Below are 17,590 nucleotides of genomic sequence, written 5' to 3' on the forward strand. Positions count from 1 at the left end.
GGGTCTTTATAAAATACAGGAGGGAAATGAAGTAAATAGCTTTTTTGAAAAGTTGCTGTACAAGGAATAACTCATAAAAGTGCATTAATTCTTTCTTTGTGAAGTCTGAATTAGGGAACCAAAAATTGATCAGTTATTTAATTTGGCATTCTGTGATGGGCTTTGTCTTTCCAAATGCCTGACAGAAGTCACTTAACATTTCTTTATTCAAAAATATTTTTATTTATTTGTACATTGTATGTTTGTGCATGTGTGTGAGAAAGAATAGGTACACCAGGGCTTCTTGCCCCTGAAAACTAACTCCAGATTCCTGCAGTGCTTTATGCATCTGGTTTTATGTGAGTACTGGGGAATGGAACTCAAGCTGGCAGGCTTTGCAAGCAAGCACCTTTAACCACTGAGTCATCTCTCCAGCTCCAATGTAATATTTCTTTTATTTATGTATTTATTTGAGAGAGAGAGAGAGAGAGAGAGAGAGAGGAAGAAAGAGAGAGAGAGGCAGACAGAAAGAGAATGGGCACACTAGGGCCCCCAGCCACTATAAATGAATAAACTACAGATGCATGCACCACCTTGTGCTTGTGCTTACATGGGTACTTGGGAATCTAGCCTTGAACCAGGGTCTTTAGGCTGCACAGGAAAGCATTTAACTGCTAAGCCATTTCTCCATACCCCAATGTAAAAATTCTAATAGTGAAATATCCTCTAGATGCAGGCCACTGTTCTTCGGTCTCATCTCACCTCACGCCTCCCTCCACTCTATCTGCTCAGTAGAAAGAAGGAAATGCTGACTGGAGAAATGGCTTGCTGGTTAAGACACTTGTGTGGGAAGTCTAAGGACCCAGGTTTGATTCCCCAGAACCCACATAAGCCAGATGCACAAGGTAGCACATGTATCTGGTGTTTGTTTGCAGTGGCTAGAGGCCCTAGGCTGCCCATCTCCTCTGACTCTCTCTTCCTCTCTCTTAATTAATTAATTAATTAATTATTTTTTAAAAGAAGGGCCTCACTGTAAAGCATTTTGCTAGCATGACCCACTGGAGTGATAGATGATACTCTTTCATTGGAAACTAGGCAATATGGTATCTTATGCAGAGATGATCTTGAGTATTATCAATGATATGCTGAAGCAGGGTGTTCATTCCACAGTGCTTAAGAATATCCCATCTGCTTTGCCTGTGTGGGGGCCGTTATGCCCCCTCCTCTCAGTCTGAGTTCTGAACAGACCCGATGTCATTAGCCTACCACAGCAAGACCCAGGTGTCCAACTAATGAATGAACTGGGACCCAATAAGGTGATGTGATGGACTGAGTTCCATTGTGCTTTCTCTGTTATAGCATCGAACAACTGACTTAACAGTAAGATTCATTCGTGGGCAGACTTACTATTTATTATTAGCATTTAGTTTCCTTCAACGGGCTCAGAACCCTTTATCGACATTTACCTGTCAGTCTGCGCAGACATTGTATGACTCAGATTTTTATAAAATCATAATGAACCCAGTGGTGAAGTGTGAAATAAACAGTCTTGGAAAGAAAAAAAAAATATGAGCTCTAGTTTCAAAAGACAGCGGGTGCCCAAGAGTCAGACTTGAGCTGGCTCATGTTGCATTTCCACATACTGGGTACCTTCACAGGTATAGCAATAGACAAGAACAAACAAATGGAAGTGAATCCCTTACACGTTATCCACATAGTAACTAGAAGCATATGATATCAACATGCTCTTTAAAGAATCAAATGTCACCAGATTTAAAATTTGATGCTCATAAAAAGGGTTTTGGACAACTAGTCATACTATAGCTTCCTAGAAGCTAAGATTTTTTGTTTAAATCATGATATAAGAGATTTAAATATTATGCTAATATCAATTCTAATTTTTATCCAGACAGGCACACTTACAGAAGATGGGCTGGATCTCTGGGGAACTGTCCCCACTGCTGGTAACTGGTAAGTTTCTTAGGTGAAGATGGGAGGCATGGTGGTGTGCTTGCTGCGGCAATGTTCAGTCCATCCTCACAGTGTTGAGGGATGAGAGTCACAACATGTGTACGTCGTCGCTCCCAGTTAATCAAGTGTATCCTAAGTTCTGAATCAGGCAGGGAGAGTAGATCCTCAAACTGTACATGAAAAATGGAACAGAGTGAGGTGAATAATTAAGGAGCCAAATGAATAAAATAGAGGAGCAAAGAGTGGAATCAAGGCTTTGCTTAATTAAATAAAGACTGCAAAGGCTTCCTGGGTGGCTGGCGTGAAGAGTGTGTTCAGGGACCAGAGAAGGACTCCACCTCCTCCCCTGCAGAGTTAGCTCATAGTCTAGAGGGATTAAAACATGCAAATGTGCTCACCTCCAGTGCAGCGCACGGGCCATGAAAACTGACTATGAAGAAAGAGGGTCAGAATAGAGATGGCATAATAAAAAGTGCTTGATATATACATACATATATATGTACACATATATGTATATATACCTATACATACATATATATGTACACATATGTGTATATATCTATACATACATACATGTGTACACATATGTGTATATATATCTATAAATACATATATATGTACACACACACACATATATATATCAGTCTTGATTTTTATAACATGTTGAATGAAAGAAGAAACTCATTTTGAAATTTCGTGCACCTGTGAAAACTACCTGGAAAAGATGGCATTTCAGGTAGGCTTTGACGCACATATAACTGTAAATTCTGAAGATCTGAGTGAAAAGCTGGGACATGAGAGAGCATAATCAAATAGAATTGTATCCCTGAGCAGAGGTGGAGAGAAAAGGGAGAGTGTGCCCAGGATCCCAGCTCCTCCCCTGCAGAGCTGAGACAAACTTTCTTAGTCTAAGGGATGATGGCCTCTGGCTTAAGATTTGGCTACCCTGTTTTGGTTTCAGACAATGGTTCAGGCAACTATGGGTCAGAGAAGGCATCATGCAGGGACTCCCAAGGAGGTGATAAGGCCAAGGGCAGCACAGCACTCGGGACAGCAGACAGCCTGTGTGACGTAAGGAAGACACGCCAGCTTAGGGGAAAGGAACTACTTGGTGACCATATGCTGTTAAATCAGTTTTCATCATATTCTGAACCTCATTTTATTAGAAAATTTTAAAAAACTTCATTCAAATTTAGATAATCTCCACCTACCACCCTCCTTTGACACCCTCTCCCACTCCTTCCATTACAACCCTATTATTCTCTCTTCTATATTAATAGTCCCCCTTTTTTGCCCTCCTCTATCATCTACAACAACCTGTTGGTGGGCCCAAATTATGAAGGGGTTGTGCCGATAATGACAGCCACTGTGCGATCATGAATACAGGGTCCCCTGTATGTCTGGGAGACAGCATTTCAAAGCACTCCTCCCCACACTTTGGTTCTTTCCTCCACTTCTTAGCTGTAGTCCTGGAGTCATTGGGGTGTATGTTTAGAGCTGTCTCATTAGGTGCTAAAATGCCACCTCTTCTCAGCACTTTGGTGAGGTTTGAGTCTCCCCAGCAGTCACACCAGCTGAAGAAAGAGGCTTCCCTAAAAAATGTGAGAGTGGCAATAATAACGTATGCATGAATGTAAGTATGTAGAGGGCAATTTGATAAGCTTAACATATCCATGTAGCCAAAAAACTATAATAAATTCCCCTCCAGGGTTTGTGAATCTCTAAGCCATAGGCTTTTGACTAGATTTTCAGTATCAGGCATGAACTCTTTCACATGGAGTGGGCCTTAAATTAAGTTAGATAGCAGTTGGTTGCCCCTTAATAGACATGGTACTTTGGCCAGTTGTGTACTTGCAGAGTCCACTGGTGGCTTGGGCCTCTGGTGACTTTTCCAGCAGGCTACATAGCATTTTCCATCACTATGACCATTCTACCACAGGGAGTAGCCTCCTAACTCAGTTCCAGCTTGATTTCACAGTGTCTTGTAACCAACACATGTGGTATTTTCAGCAATAGGTTCTTACTACCTCATCTAATTCTGGTGGGCAATGAAGAACCTTAGCAAAACTCTGTATTGTTTGGGGGACCTCAGGGAACTTACTGACCAATATTTTACTGGAAGGTGCCTTAGTGCTGGCACTGAATTTTTTCTGTGACCACTGATGGCTTCCTGGGCATAGTATTTATACCCTCAAGGGGGTAGTTCTGCTCAAATTCTCTCTCTTTTTAATCTCCTGTTTGTTTTTTAAATTAGTTATGTACACAGTGTATAAAGTCATGTTGGTACCATTGTTAGCCTACTCCCTGTCCTCCCCCCTCTGCAGGGACCCTCCTCATTGGGGAATATGGGTTGTACATTGTGGGGTTAGCCATCAGCTATGGGTAAGAGACAAGGTCTCTGTGCATAATGACCCCTCTTCCACAAATTTCCCAGAGCCATGTTCATTTTAAGTCTACTTCAGTGATGAGGTCTTGATAGCCTCTGTGTCTCTGGATATCTGGTTTAGTAGGAGTTGAGTACCCTCTTTCTATCTCCTTCACCCTTGTGCTGGTACCAGGTTCACCAAGGGAGCAGCACTCTTGTTCATTTTCCCAAATATTTTTTCAGCTGGGGCTCCTTTGAGATGTGATGGGCTAGTTCTCTTCATAGAATCTGTGTCCATCTGAAAAAGAGAAGCAAATTCTCCAATGGAGAGTGAAGTTAGCACCAGATAAATGGGCTAACCTTTGTTTTCTTTAGAGAGGATTTAATAGGCTTAGGCCCTCTTGTAACCCATGATTGGTGGGAGCTTAATAATGGATAGCAAGCTCAGTTTGGATATGATTCCCAGCTCCAGCTATGGGTTCCGTTCCACTGAGCAGATCACTTAGCCAAACCAAGAGCAGTTGGTTTCCCACCATGGCTGTACACCCACCACTATTGCACTTGTGTGAGCACCACATCAGGTTATTTGCTTCATATGCTGTTCGTATATAAATTGGAGTGACCTGGCTGGAATCTGGAAGAGAATCAGTTCCCACACAGTTAGCTTGTCTAGTGCCAGAAGGTGCTACGTGAGCAACTGGGGGTAAATAACATCTGTCCAAGCAACTGGTGGTCAAATTCTCTTTTTAAACACATATATTTTAAAATTAGCTAACATACAAGTAGGTTTCCATATAGGTTAATTATAACCTCTTTAGTTTTGATTAACCCTCCTCCTTCTTAGACCCAACACCTTCTTAGACCACTCCACCCCCAACACACTTCCCCCTACTTACTTATCCTCGATTCCCTTCCCTTAAGCTCCCATCTCTCCTCCCTCTCTCATGGGACCTTTCTATGTCCCTGGCCTCTACCACTGACTCATACTCCAACACACACACACACACACACATGTGAATGCAAAGCCAAGATCCACATATGAGAAAGTATTTGTGGCATTGAGTTCTGACTCTCATTCGTGTTTGCTCCTGGCTGCTCAGACGCGTTTACCCAACCTTTGTCCAGACAGGCAGGGCCTCCACAGAATGGGACAGTGAAGGAGGAAGATATTGCTTGTGTCTTCCCCCTTCCATCGTCTTCCCATGACCTTAGCACTCAGAAATCTCTGAGGAAGTACAATCAACTAGGCACAATCATTATTCAGCTCTAAGAAGGACATGTAGGGAAATGATGCTTAGACTGGAAGTTTCAGGAGAGGAAAACTGCAATGACCTGAGAAGTGAGGGACACTGTGGAGCCTGGGCTTGTCTGTAGCTGTCTGGAACCAGCAGGCAGGCTACTTTCTCCTCCCGCCACCTCACGTGTGTGTGCCTTTTAAAGAGAGCACTACAGGGTTTGCGGTTTGCTTGATCTTTCCCACAGGCCTCCACTTTGTGGGATGGATGCAAGTAACATTGTGAAAGCCCCTGTGATCTATTCAAGCCCTCTGACATCAGATCTTGATGAATCAGTGGTATTCTACATTGCGTAGGGATCTGGGCATGAAGGACAGTAGTTGGAGTAGCAGCTATAAGAAGAAATCAGGTGAACAGGAGGTAGACGGCAAGAGAGCCTTATGGGGAGGAGAAACAAAACAAGCAGCTTAGTCCAGCCTTAGGATCTGGGCATGAATGACACTAGATGGAGAAGCAGCTTTAAGATGGAGTACAACTGGAACAAATGGACCTATGATGACCAGGCTAGACACTGAGCTTTATCCTATAGAGCAAGGCTTTTTAAAGTTTATTAATTGTGGCCCCTTTTAGTCTAAAAAATTTTTATGCAAACCCAAGTATAAAGGCATATAAGTAAAAACACTCACTGTTAACAAATCATATATTTATTTTAAAATAAGTCTTTGATATGCATATACTTTTGCCAATTTTTAAAGGCAGAAGGAAATTAGCATGTAAGATGGGTATGCTTATTTATTTTTGCATAAAAAATTAAATCGTGGTGAATACTTAATATAACTGGACATATAACATCTCCAGTATTTTTTAGATTTTATTAATGTTTTGATTTTATGATCATCAATGCAGATAATGTTATCTTGCATAAGTACATAGTACAAAATTGAAGAAATCAATATGAGGACATGGCTGAGTGGTTAAGAGTACTTGCTACTTAAGCATGAAGGCTTCTTAGACCAGAGACTGCCAAATTTGACCCTTCAGAGCCCATGTAAAAAGCTGGCCAATGACTCACTGTTAAGTATCCCATCCCAGGCACTGAAAATTTTCTAGTAACAATTTATAGCTTCTGGATGTGCCATTATTTAAAAATGTAGATTTTCATATGTCTTATTCAGAATATCTTGAATTTTTATTGACTGTTCCCCCATCTTTCTTTTATATGATCTCTCCCCTTGATCTTGCCTAGGCCTTTCCCCTCCTTGTAATCTGTTTTCTTATATATTTACAATACCATCTTCTTAAGATCCTCCATCTCCTCCATCCCTTATGGCCTTTTTCTAGCTTATGGGCCTCTGCTATTGATTATTGGTTCCAGATCACACACAAGTTTAAACATTTGTAGCTAGGATCCACATATGAGAAAGAACATGCAACATTTAGCTTTCTGGGCCTGGGTTACCTCACTTAGTATAATCCTTTCTAGATCCATCTATTTCCCTGAAAATTTCATTTTTCTTTACCACTCAGTACTGCTTCATTGTGTAGATGTACCACATCTTTATTATCCATTCTTCTGTGGATGGACATCTAGGCTGGTTCCATTTCCTAGCTATTGTGAATAAAGCAGCAATAAACATGGTTGTGCAAGTATCTCTAAGGTAGTGAGAAGACTCATTAGGATATATGCCTAGGAGTACAATAGCTGGATCATCTGGCAAATATATTTTTAGCTGTCTCAAGAACCTCCACACTGATTTCCACAATGGCTGTACCAGATTACATTCCCACCAACAGTGCAGAAGGGTTCTCCTTTTACCAAAAACTTGCCAACATTTATTGTCATTTGTTTTCTTGAAGGTAGCCATTCTGACAGGAGAGAGATGGAATCTCGAGGTAGTATTAATTTGCATTTCCCTGATGGCTAAGAATGTAGAACACTTTTTTAGATGTTTATATGCCATCTGTGTTTCTTCCTTTGAGAACTCTCTATTTAGTTCCATAGCCCATTTTTTGATTGGGTTGTTTGATTTCTTATTGTTCTGTTTTGTTTTGTTTTTAGTTCTTTGTATATTCTGGATATTAATCCTCCTCTTTCAGATGTATATCTGGCAAAGATTTTCTCTCATTCTGTAGGTTATTTCTTTCTCTATTCACAGTATCCTTTGCTGTACAAAAGCTTTGTAATTTCATGAGATCCCAGTAGCTGATTAGTGGTTCTATTTTCTGAGCATTTGGAGTTATATTCAGAAACTCGTTACCTATGCCAATATGTTGAAGGGTTTCCCCTACTTTTTACTCTAGCAATTTCAGAGTTTCAGGTCTGATATTAAGGTCCCTGATCCACTTGAATTTGATTCTTGTACATGTTATCTTTCACACAAAGATCTATTTTCATCTTTCTATCTATAGATATCCAGTTTTCGCAGCACCACTTGTTGAAAAGGCTGTCTTTTCTCCAGTGAATATTTTTGGAATTTTTATCAAAAATCAGATGACTGTAGCTGGCTAGATTAACATCTAGGTCCTCTATTCTGTTGCAGTGATCTACATGTCTGTATTTGTGCCAATACCATGCTGTTTTTGTTACTATGGCTTTGTAATATAGCTTAAAATTGGGTATGGTGATACCACCAGCCTTATTTTTGTTGCTCAGAATTGTTTTGGTGATTCAAGGTTTTTTGTGCTTCCAAATGAAATTTTGGATTTTTTTTTCTATTCCTGTGAAGAATGCTTTTGGACCTTTAATGGGGATTGCATTAAATGTGTAGATTGCTTTTGGTAAGATTGACATTTTCACAATATTGATTCTTTCAAGAACATGGGATGTCTTTCCATTTTTTTGTGTCTTCTGCAATTTCTCACTTGAGTTCTTTAAAGTTATCATTGTAGAGCTAGCTCCTTTACTTCCCAAGTTAAGTTTATTCCAAGGTACTTTATTTATTTATTTTTTTACCCAATTGTGAATGGGAGAGATTCCCTGATTTCATTCTCCACACATTTGTTGTTAGTATATAGGAAAGTTACTGATTTCTGTGTATTTATTTTGTATTCTGCTACATTGCTAAAAGTGTTTATCAGCTCTAAGAGTTTGCTGGTAGAGTTTTTAGGGTCTTTTATGTATAGAATCACATCATCTGAAAATAGTGATATTTTGATCTCTTCCTTTCCAATTTGTATCCCTTTTATGAGTGTTTCTTGCCTTATTGCTATAGCTAAGACTTCTAGTACTCTATTAAATAAAAATGGGGACAGTGGACACCCTTGTTTTGTTCCTCAATTTAGTGGAAAGGCTTCAAGTTTTTCCCCACTTAGTATTATGTTGTGTGTAGGTTTGTCATAAATAGCTTTTATTATGTTGAGATATGTTCCTTCTTGTCCCAGTTTCTGTAACACTTTTACCATGAAAGGATGTTGGATTTTGTCAAATGCCTTTTCAGCATCTATTGAGATGATCATGTGATTTTTGTCCTTCAGACTATTTAGATTACATTTATTGATTTGCATACACTATACCATCCCTGCATCCCTGAAATAAAGCCAACTTGGTCAGTGTGAATTATCTTTTTGATATATTCTTGTATTCTGTTTGCCAATATTTTGTTCAGCGTTTTTGCATCTATGTTCATGAGGGAGATTGGCCTGTAATTTTCTTTTTTTGTTCTGTCTTTGCATGGTTTTGGTATGAGGGTGATGCTGGCTTCATAGGAAGAGTTGGGTAGAATTCCTTCCATTTCTATTTTATGGAAAAGTTTATGAAGCATTGGTGTTAGTTCTTCCATGAAGATCTGGTAAAATTCATCAGTGAATCCATCTGGACCTGGGCTTTTTATAGTTGGGAGACTTTTTATAACTGTTTGGATCTCTGTACTTGTTATAGGTCTATTTAAATGGTTTATCTCATCTTGATTTAATTTTGGTATGTCATATGAATCAAAGAAATCATCCATTTCTTTCAGATTTTCAAACTTTGAGGAATGTATATTCTTAAAGTATGTCCTTCTAATTGTCTGAATTTCTTTGGTATCTATTATAATCTTGTCTTTTTCATCTCTAATTTTATTAATTTTTGTCTCTTCTCTCTTTCTTCTGGTAAAATTTGCTAAGGGTTTATCAATCTTGTTTATCCTTTCAAAGAACCAACTCTTTGTTTCATTGATTCTTTGGATTGGTTTTTTGGTTTCTATTTCATTAATTTCTGCCCTAATCTTTATGATTTCTTCTCGTGTACTGCTTTCTGGTTTGCCTTGTTCTTCTTTTCACAAGGCCTTAAGGTGGAGCATTAAATTGTTTATTTGTGAACTCTATAATTTATTTATTTATTTATTTGAGAGCGACAGACACAGAGAGAAAGACAGATAGAGGGAGAGAGAGAGAATGGGAGCGCCAGGGCTTCCAGCCTCTGCAAACGAACTCCAGATGCATGCGCCCTCTTGTGCATCTGGCTAACATGGGACCTGGGGAACCGAGCCTCGAACCGGGGTCCTTAGGCTTCACAGGCAAGAGCTTAACCGCTATGCCATCTCTCCAGCCCTATAATTTTTTTTAATATGGCACTTAATGCTATACATTTCCCCCTTAGAACTGCCTTCATTGTGTCCTAAAGGTTTTGGTATGTTGTATTGTCATCATCACTTGATTCTGTGAACTTATTGATTTCCTTTTTGATTTCTTCAATGACCCAGTGATCATTCAGTAGTGTACTGTTTAGTCTCCATGAATTTCTGTATGCTCTGTAGCTTTTCTTATTGCTGATTTGCAGTTTAATCCCATTGTGATCAGATAGAGTACAAGGGACTATTTCAATTTTCCTGTAATTGTGGAGATTTGCTTTGTGTCCTAATATATGGTCTATTTTAGAGAATGTTCCATGTGCTGCTGAGCAAAATGTATATTCTGCAGCATTTGGATGGAATGTTCTGTAGATATCTGTTAGGTCCATTTGTTCCATGACATCATTTAGTTCAGATGCTCTCTGTTTATGTTTTTCCAGGATGACCTGTCAATTGATGAGGGTGGGGTATTGAAATCTCCTACTATAATTGCATTTGATGTCATCTGTGACCTTAAGTCTAATAAGGTTTGTTTGATGAAACTTTGCTAGATACATATATGTTTAGGATTGCAATGTCCTCCTGTTGGAGTGTTCCTTTAGTCAGTATAAAATGACCTTCTTTATCTTTCTTCACTATTGTCAGTTTGAAGTCTATCCTGTCAGATATTAGGATAACTCCTGCTTGTTTCCTAGGCCCATTTGCTTGAAATACCATTTTCCATCTTTTCACCCTAAGGCAGTGTCTATCTTTTATTGAGAGTTTTCTGAAAGCAACAAATGGCAGGATCCTGCCTTTTAATCCAGTCTGCAAGCCTGTGTCTTTTGGATGGTGCATTGAGGCCATTGATATTAAGAGTTCTTATTATTCTCGCCATTTTTCTTATTTTGTAGTGTCTCCTGTTTTTCCTTTACTCATTTGTTTTAACTGTTATTTGAGTGTGGTTTATTTTTTCCTATTTCCTCCTGTGTGTGTTTAGCTTTCTCTTTGGCATTAAGAATTCCTGCAAGTATTTTCTGTAGAGCTGGTTTAGTTGTCATAAATTCCTTTAGCCTGTTTTTGATGTGGAATTCCCTTATTTCTCCATCAGTTTAGATAGACACCTCTTCAGGATAAAGTAATCTTGTTTGATCATTGTAATCTTTCAGAACTTGGAATATGTCATTCTAAGCCCTTCTGGCTTTTAAAGTTTGTATTGTGTAATCTGCAGTTATTCTGATGGGCTTGCCTTTGTAGGTAACTTGCTTCTTCTAACTGCTTTCAGTATATTTTCTTTGGTTTGTGTGTTTGTAGTTTAATTATAACATGGTGAGGAGAGGTTCTTTCCAGATTTTGTCTGTATGGTGTTCTAAAAGATACAAGAATATCTTGATTGGCATTTCTTTCCCAATCTGAGGAAAATTTTCTTCTATGATTTTTGTTGAAAACACCTATTAAGCCTTGGGATTGAAATTCTTCACCTTCTGTTATACCCTGAAGTTTTATGTTTGATCTTTTCATAGTGTCCTGGATATCTTGGAGTTCACATCTATACCTTGTTATTAGCTTCTCTTTCTCTTTGTTGGATTGTATTAGATCTGCCACCTGGTCTTCTAGTTTAGATATTCTGTTCTCTCCTTCATCCATTTTACTGGTAAGACTTTCCACAGCATTTTTTATTTCATTGACTATATTTTTCATAGCCATGATTTCAGCCTATTTTTTCATCAGTATTTCTATTTCCTTACTTATAATTTGTAATGTCCTCTTTATTTCATTAAGCTGGTTTTCTGTGTTCTCTTTCAGAAGCTTGTCTTCTTCTTTAATTCCTTTGTTTTCTATTTGATTCCCTTCATTTCTTCTCTGATTTCTTTGAACATAGATACCATCATTTTCTTGAACTGTTTGTCAGGCATTTCATCTAAAACAGGATGATTGGTGATCATTTCTGATGGATTTATAGTTTTTGGTGTGACTGTATTGTCTTGATTCTTTGAGTTTCTTGTATTATATTGTGGTGAATTTTGCATCCTCTATTGATTTGATGGTTGGGTTTTCTACTTATCTGTAGTGTTTCCAGACATGGCAATCCACCTGTATATATCCTTAGAATATGAGTTCAAGGTGCCAGGTGTAGCTCTTGTCTGCCAGTCAAGCCACAGAAGTAATCCTAGGTATTGAGTTTGCTTGCTAAGCAAGTATTCTAGTGGACTGGGTAGAATAATTTACTGGCAAATTCTAAACTTCAACCGAGTAACATACACAATCATTAAAAACCAGCACAAAGTATGCAATTGTTTGGATTAAAACAAATAGTCATATACAGCCAAAATCCCTAAGGGTGTGTGTTGTTACACAGCCTTAATCTTGTCAGCTGGGAGATAGAGATTTCTGTTCTGAATTGGGTTCCAGGTCCACCTGGACCTGGATCAGACACTGCCCCCAATAATGACAGAAGCAGGCTGGAGAGATGGCTTAGCAATTAAGCACTTGCCTGTGAAGCCTAAGGACCCTGGTTCGAGGCTCAATTCCCCAAGACTCACATTAGCTAGATGCACAAGGGGGCGCAAGCACCTGGAGTTCATTTGCAGTGGCTGGAGGCCCTGGTGCACCCATTCTCTCTCTTTTCTCTTTCTCTGTCCCTCGTTCTCTGTCACTCTCAAATAAACAAATAAAAATAAAAAAAATATTTTAAAAAATAATGACAGAAGCAAAAAACAAAGGCCCTATATATATATGAAAGCACCAAAGGCAATAAAAGTCAACCCCCAAATATAGGTTATTTGAAAATGGTAAAGCCAACCAAGAATCTATACCCTGTAACCTACCCTCACAAGGAAAGAGAGATAAGAGAGATTAGCTCTGGCAGGAACTGTGTACCTGTTTTTTTTTTTTTTTTCTTTGATGTCAGTCAGCCTCGTTACCCTTGGGGGTGGCTTCTAATCTCACCAGTGCTGAGTGCCCACCTCGATCCCTCTGTGTTGTGCTGTGCAGCTGCACCTGTGATCTGCTCTGCTGGCTGCGCTGCCACTGGGGGCTGAATGCTGGAGGTTCGTGGTTCTGATGGTGGGGGATGGGAGAGTTCAGACTTCTGCAGTTGCTTGCACTTTCAATAGTTCTTTAGTTATCTCAGCTGTCTTTCCTTCAGATTTCTTAACTTTGCAAGAAGGCTGAAGGAGTGTAAAAATCTGTTGCTTAGCCTCTGTTGCTACCGCTGCCTGGCGTGCCTGGGGGACTACACCAGGCTGACATGTGTGCGCAGGTCACAATCACCTCAGTGGGACTCTGACCGTTTTTCTTCCTTTCTGGTGGGTCTTGGTCTCTGCGGCTTCTTCACTGTGTCTAAAAATAACCTATGCCCCTTCACTTTTCAGAACACGACTGTATTTTGCTGGGGTTTTGCTTAAATCCCTCCCTAAGCTGCTTTGCAATGGCTTCTAAGCCACCATGTTGCATGGAAGTCCTTTTTTTCATGGTTTAGTTTTAAATTAATTTTTGTTTGTTGCACACTCCGAAATTTTTTGTTATTATATTTTTAACAATGCCCACATTTCTTTATTCAACCTCAAAGGGGTTATGAACCAGTTTATGAAGTTGTTCTAGAATATGAGGAAGCCACTGAAGGCCTTCAAGGTTAAAGAGCAGGCCAGGGAGCTAAATGAGGGCCAACAGTGCAATGGTTTTGCCTAGGACTTTAACTTGCTATCTTCTTTACCAGGTTTCAAGCTGTCCACAGCTTTGCCTCAGGCAAGGCTGTGCCATGGGGCCCACTGTGTGCAGCCATGGTCAGCTGCCACTCTCTCATTCTTCTTGATGGCACCATTCAAGGAGACCCTCTGGACCTCAAAATGTTTGAAGGCACTGCCTGGGTAAGTTGATCTTCAATCCAATCAAATGAAAATGCGAAGGACCCTCACCAGGAGCACTAAAGTTTTTTTAACTTTAAGCTCTGGAAAACATTCATAGATTGTTATTAGTCATTATTATGAATGTATTGTCATTCTAAATATAGACTTCATTTTTTTACTGAGGCTTGAGAGATGGCTTATTGATTAACAATGATTCCTGGAGTCAAAGCCCCAGCACCCATGTAAAACTGGACACACAGTGTAACACTGGTGTGTAATCCCAATGCACTCATGACAATGGGAAGTCAAGTCAGGAGAATCTGGAAGCTCACAGGCCAGATAGTTTGGCCCTTTCAGTTGAAAATAAAGAGAGGACTAACACCCCCAGCTTGTGCTTCATGTGTGTGCCATGGTACCTGTGCACACAATAAAGGAAATTTTATTGGAATATATTATACAAAGTAATGGATTTCACTGTGACCATATTCTTCAAGTATATTTTGTACTTTGACCATTTTCATCATCATTACCCTCTTTTGTCCTCTCCCTTCTCATTAGTACCTTTCTCTGCCAATAGTCCCCTTTCTACTTTCATGTCACATGTTATCTAGGTTACACACATGAAAGAAAACATGCAATATTCGTTTGTCTGAGTTTAACTCATTTTCTTGATATGATCCCCATATAACCCATTTTTTTACTAAAAATAATGTAATTTCATTTTAGAGGTCAAGAAAACTCCATTTTTCATATCTACCACAATATCTTTAAAAATATTTTATTGCTTTATGAGAGAGAAAGAGAGAACAGGCATGCCAAGGGCTTCAGCCACTGCAAACAAACTCCAGATACATGCTTCATTTTTTGCATCTGGCTTTATGTGGGCCCTGGGGAATTGAATCCAGGTCTTTAGACTTTGCAGGCAAGTGCCTTAACTGCTGAACAATCCCTCCAGTCCTATACCAGAATATCTTTATCCACTTGTCTGTTGACAGGCATCTAGGCTGATTGTATAGCTTAACTATTCTAAATAGTGCCACAGTAAACATTTAAGAAAGTATCATGACATAGAATCAATGTACAAAATGTGGTGGCTTTTGTATATATCAATAATGAACATGTCAATCATGAAATCAAGAAAGCAATTCCATTCACAATAGCTGCGAAAAATACCTAGGAATAAACCTAACCAAGGGTGCAAAAGCCATCTGTGGTCCTATAGCATGATTTTAAATCAGGTATTGTGATAACTCCAACATTGTTCTTTCTGCTTTGGATTACTTTAGCTACTCTGGGAGGAGTAGGGTCAGGTGAGCCACTAACACCCATCTCTCTGATGAAATGTTGACAGGCTCACTCTTGTGCAGGAAATCATTGCTGTTGTGAGTTCGTGGTATAATGCATGACATATCCAATAAAAGAGCATTCCACAGTCCTCCTTTATCAGTTATTTTTCTCATTTATGGGACAAAATAGAAGCAACTTAAAGACAGAAAAGAGCTTAACTTGTCATCATGATAGGGAAAATATGCCAGAAACAGAGAGCTGGTGTCATGTTGTCACATATGTTGGGAGCAAGTAAGAGCAAAAGCAACAAATAGAGATGGGTTGTGATACCTCAAGACCCTTCTCCAGGGACGCACAGGATTCCATCAGCAAGGCTTTACTTCCTAAAAGTTTCACAGCTTCTAAGCAGCACTGCCAACTGGGGGTTCAAACACATGAGTCTATGGGGAATATTTTACATTCAAACAACAACATTTCTCCTTGCCCCCCCCTTCCATAATGTTCCATGAGCCTTAGAGTGGTATAAATGTCCTGCTTTGAGATGAGCACACAATAATAATTTATTCTTAGCACTTTCACCAGCTATGCATCCTTGCATTAGCCTTTGTGTCTGTTTGGAAGTTCATCCCAGAAATGTGGAGCTGACTACAACAAAGAATCAGTTCCTTGTTTCCTTGACATTTTGTATTATTCTTTGTATTAATTTCTGTTCTGATCCTTATAATTTCTTTCCATTTACTGCTTTTGTGTTTGGTATTTCTTGTATTCCCAAGACATTGAAGGAGATCATTAATATTTGCACTCTCCTTGATTTTTACTTGTAACCTCTCAGCACTATAAACTTTCCTGAGAATTTGCTGTATTCTAAAGGTTTTGATAAATTGTACTTTCATTTTTATCTGACTAAAAATTTTTAATTTCCGTTTTGATTTTTCAACTACTTACCAATCATTCAAGAATGTATTATTCAGCCTCCATGTATTTGCATAATCTCTGTAGTTTCTCTTGATATTAATTTCTAGTTTTATTCCACTATGATCTGATAAGATAAAAAAATAGCACAAGCTTATTAATTGATAAAACTTGCTCTGTGCCCTAAAATGTGACCTATTTTTGAGAAAGTTCCAAGGGCCTGAAGGCATATTCTGCTGCTGTTAGATAGGCTATTCTGTATATGTCTGTTAAGTCCATCCAATCTATTTGATCTGTCACAATTTAACTCTGAGTTTGTTTGTTGACTTTTATTTCTGGTCTGGATGCTCTAGTATTATTGTATGTGGACCTATCTGTCTTTTATGTTCAATAGCATTTGTGTTATCAAATTAGATGCCCTCACAGATATTAAACATTAAAATAGTTAATCTTCTTGACAGATGCTTTCTTTCAGTAATATGTAGAGACTTTTTTAAATCCCTCGTTACTAATTTTGTTATGAACTCAACTTTGAAAGATGCAATAGTGGCTACTACTACCTGATTTCTGCTTCTAGTTGATGAGTATAAAATTTGCCATTCTTTGGTTTTTAGTCTTGTGTGTCTTTGTCAGTGAGGTGTGTGTTTTTTCAACAGTTGTATCTTGTGCTTGCATGCAATCAACTAGCCTGCATCTTTGAATTAGAGTGATGAAATCAGTGATAGAGTTATGATCAAGAGATATTTGCTAACTCATAAGTATGTTTGCTTCCTGGTTGCTTTGATTTCTTGTTGTTCTTTTCTTTGTGTGTGTTCATGTGTGTGCACACTCATGTGTATTTGTGTACCATGGCATGCACATGGAGGTTAGAGAATAATTATCCAGTCACTCCTTGCCTCCCCACCTTATTTGAGGCATATTTCTCTGTCTCTGTCTCTCTGTTGTGTGTGTGTGTGTGTGCCTCTCTCTCTCTCCCTCTCTTGATTCTCCCTTTGCTGTTGTTGTTCTTTGTTGCTTGTCAGGAGCTTCTAGGAAATTACCCTGACTCTGCCTCCCACCTCAGTATGCTGAGATTACAGAAGACCACTGTGGCTTCTACCTTTTTATATGGGATCTGGGGACTAGAACTTGGGTCCTTTACCTTGAGTGGTAAATTGTTTATCCACTAGACCATTGACCTGTCCTTGTTTTTGTTGTTCTATTTATTTATGAGAGAGAGAGAAAGAAAAAAAGAAGAAAGGAAGGTAGGAAGGATGGAAAGAAGGAAGGAAGGAAGGAAGGAAGGAAGGAAGGAAGGAAGGAAGGAAGGAAGGAAGGAAAGAAGGAAGGAAGGAAGGAAAAAACACAGGGTGCATCAGGGCCTCTAGCCACTACAAACAAACTCCAAATACATTTGCCACTATGTGCATCTAGCCTACGTGGGTACTGGGGAATCAAACCTGGGTTCATAGGCTTCACAGGCAC

The 17,590-nt window shown here is 39.1% G+C and overlaps 1 protein-coding gene across 1 annotated transcript in view; it reads left to right on the top strand.

Annotated features, from left to right (window-relative positions):
* Positions 1–17,590, top strand: part of Atp13a5 (ATPase 13A5) — a 124,631-nt gene that overhangs the window by 58,585 nt on the left and 48,456 nt on the right. The window contains exons 13-14 of the mRNA XM_004654259.3: positions 1,889–1,950; positions 13,798–13,948. Coding sequence (XP_004654316.2) covers positions 1,889–1,950; positions 13,798–13,948 — 213 coding nt within the window. The remainder of the gene's footprint in view (positions 1–1,888; positions 1,951–13,797; positions 13,949–17,590) is intronic.

Source organism: Jaculus jaculus, chromosome 5 (assembly GCF_020740685.1).
Source record: "Jaculus jaculus isolate mJacJac1 chromosome 5, mJacJac1.mat.Y.cur, whole genome shotgun sequence".
Taxonomy (NCBI): Eukaryota; Metazoa; Chordata; class Mammalia; order Rodentia; family Dipodidae; genus Jaculus; species Jaculus jaculus.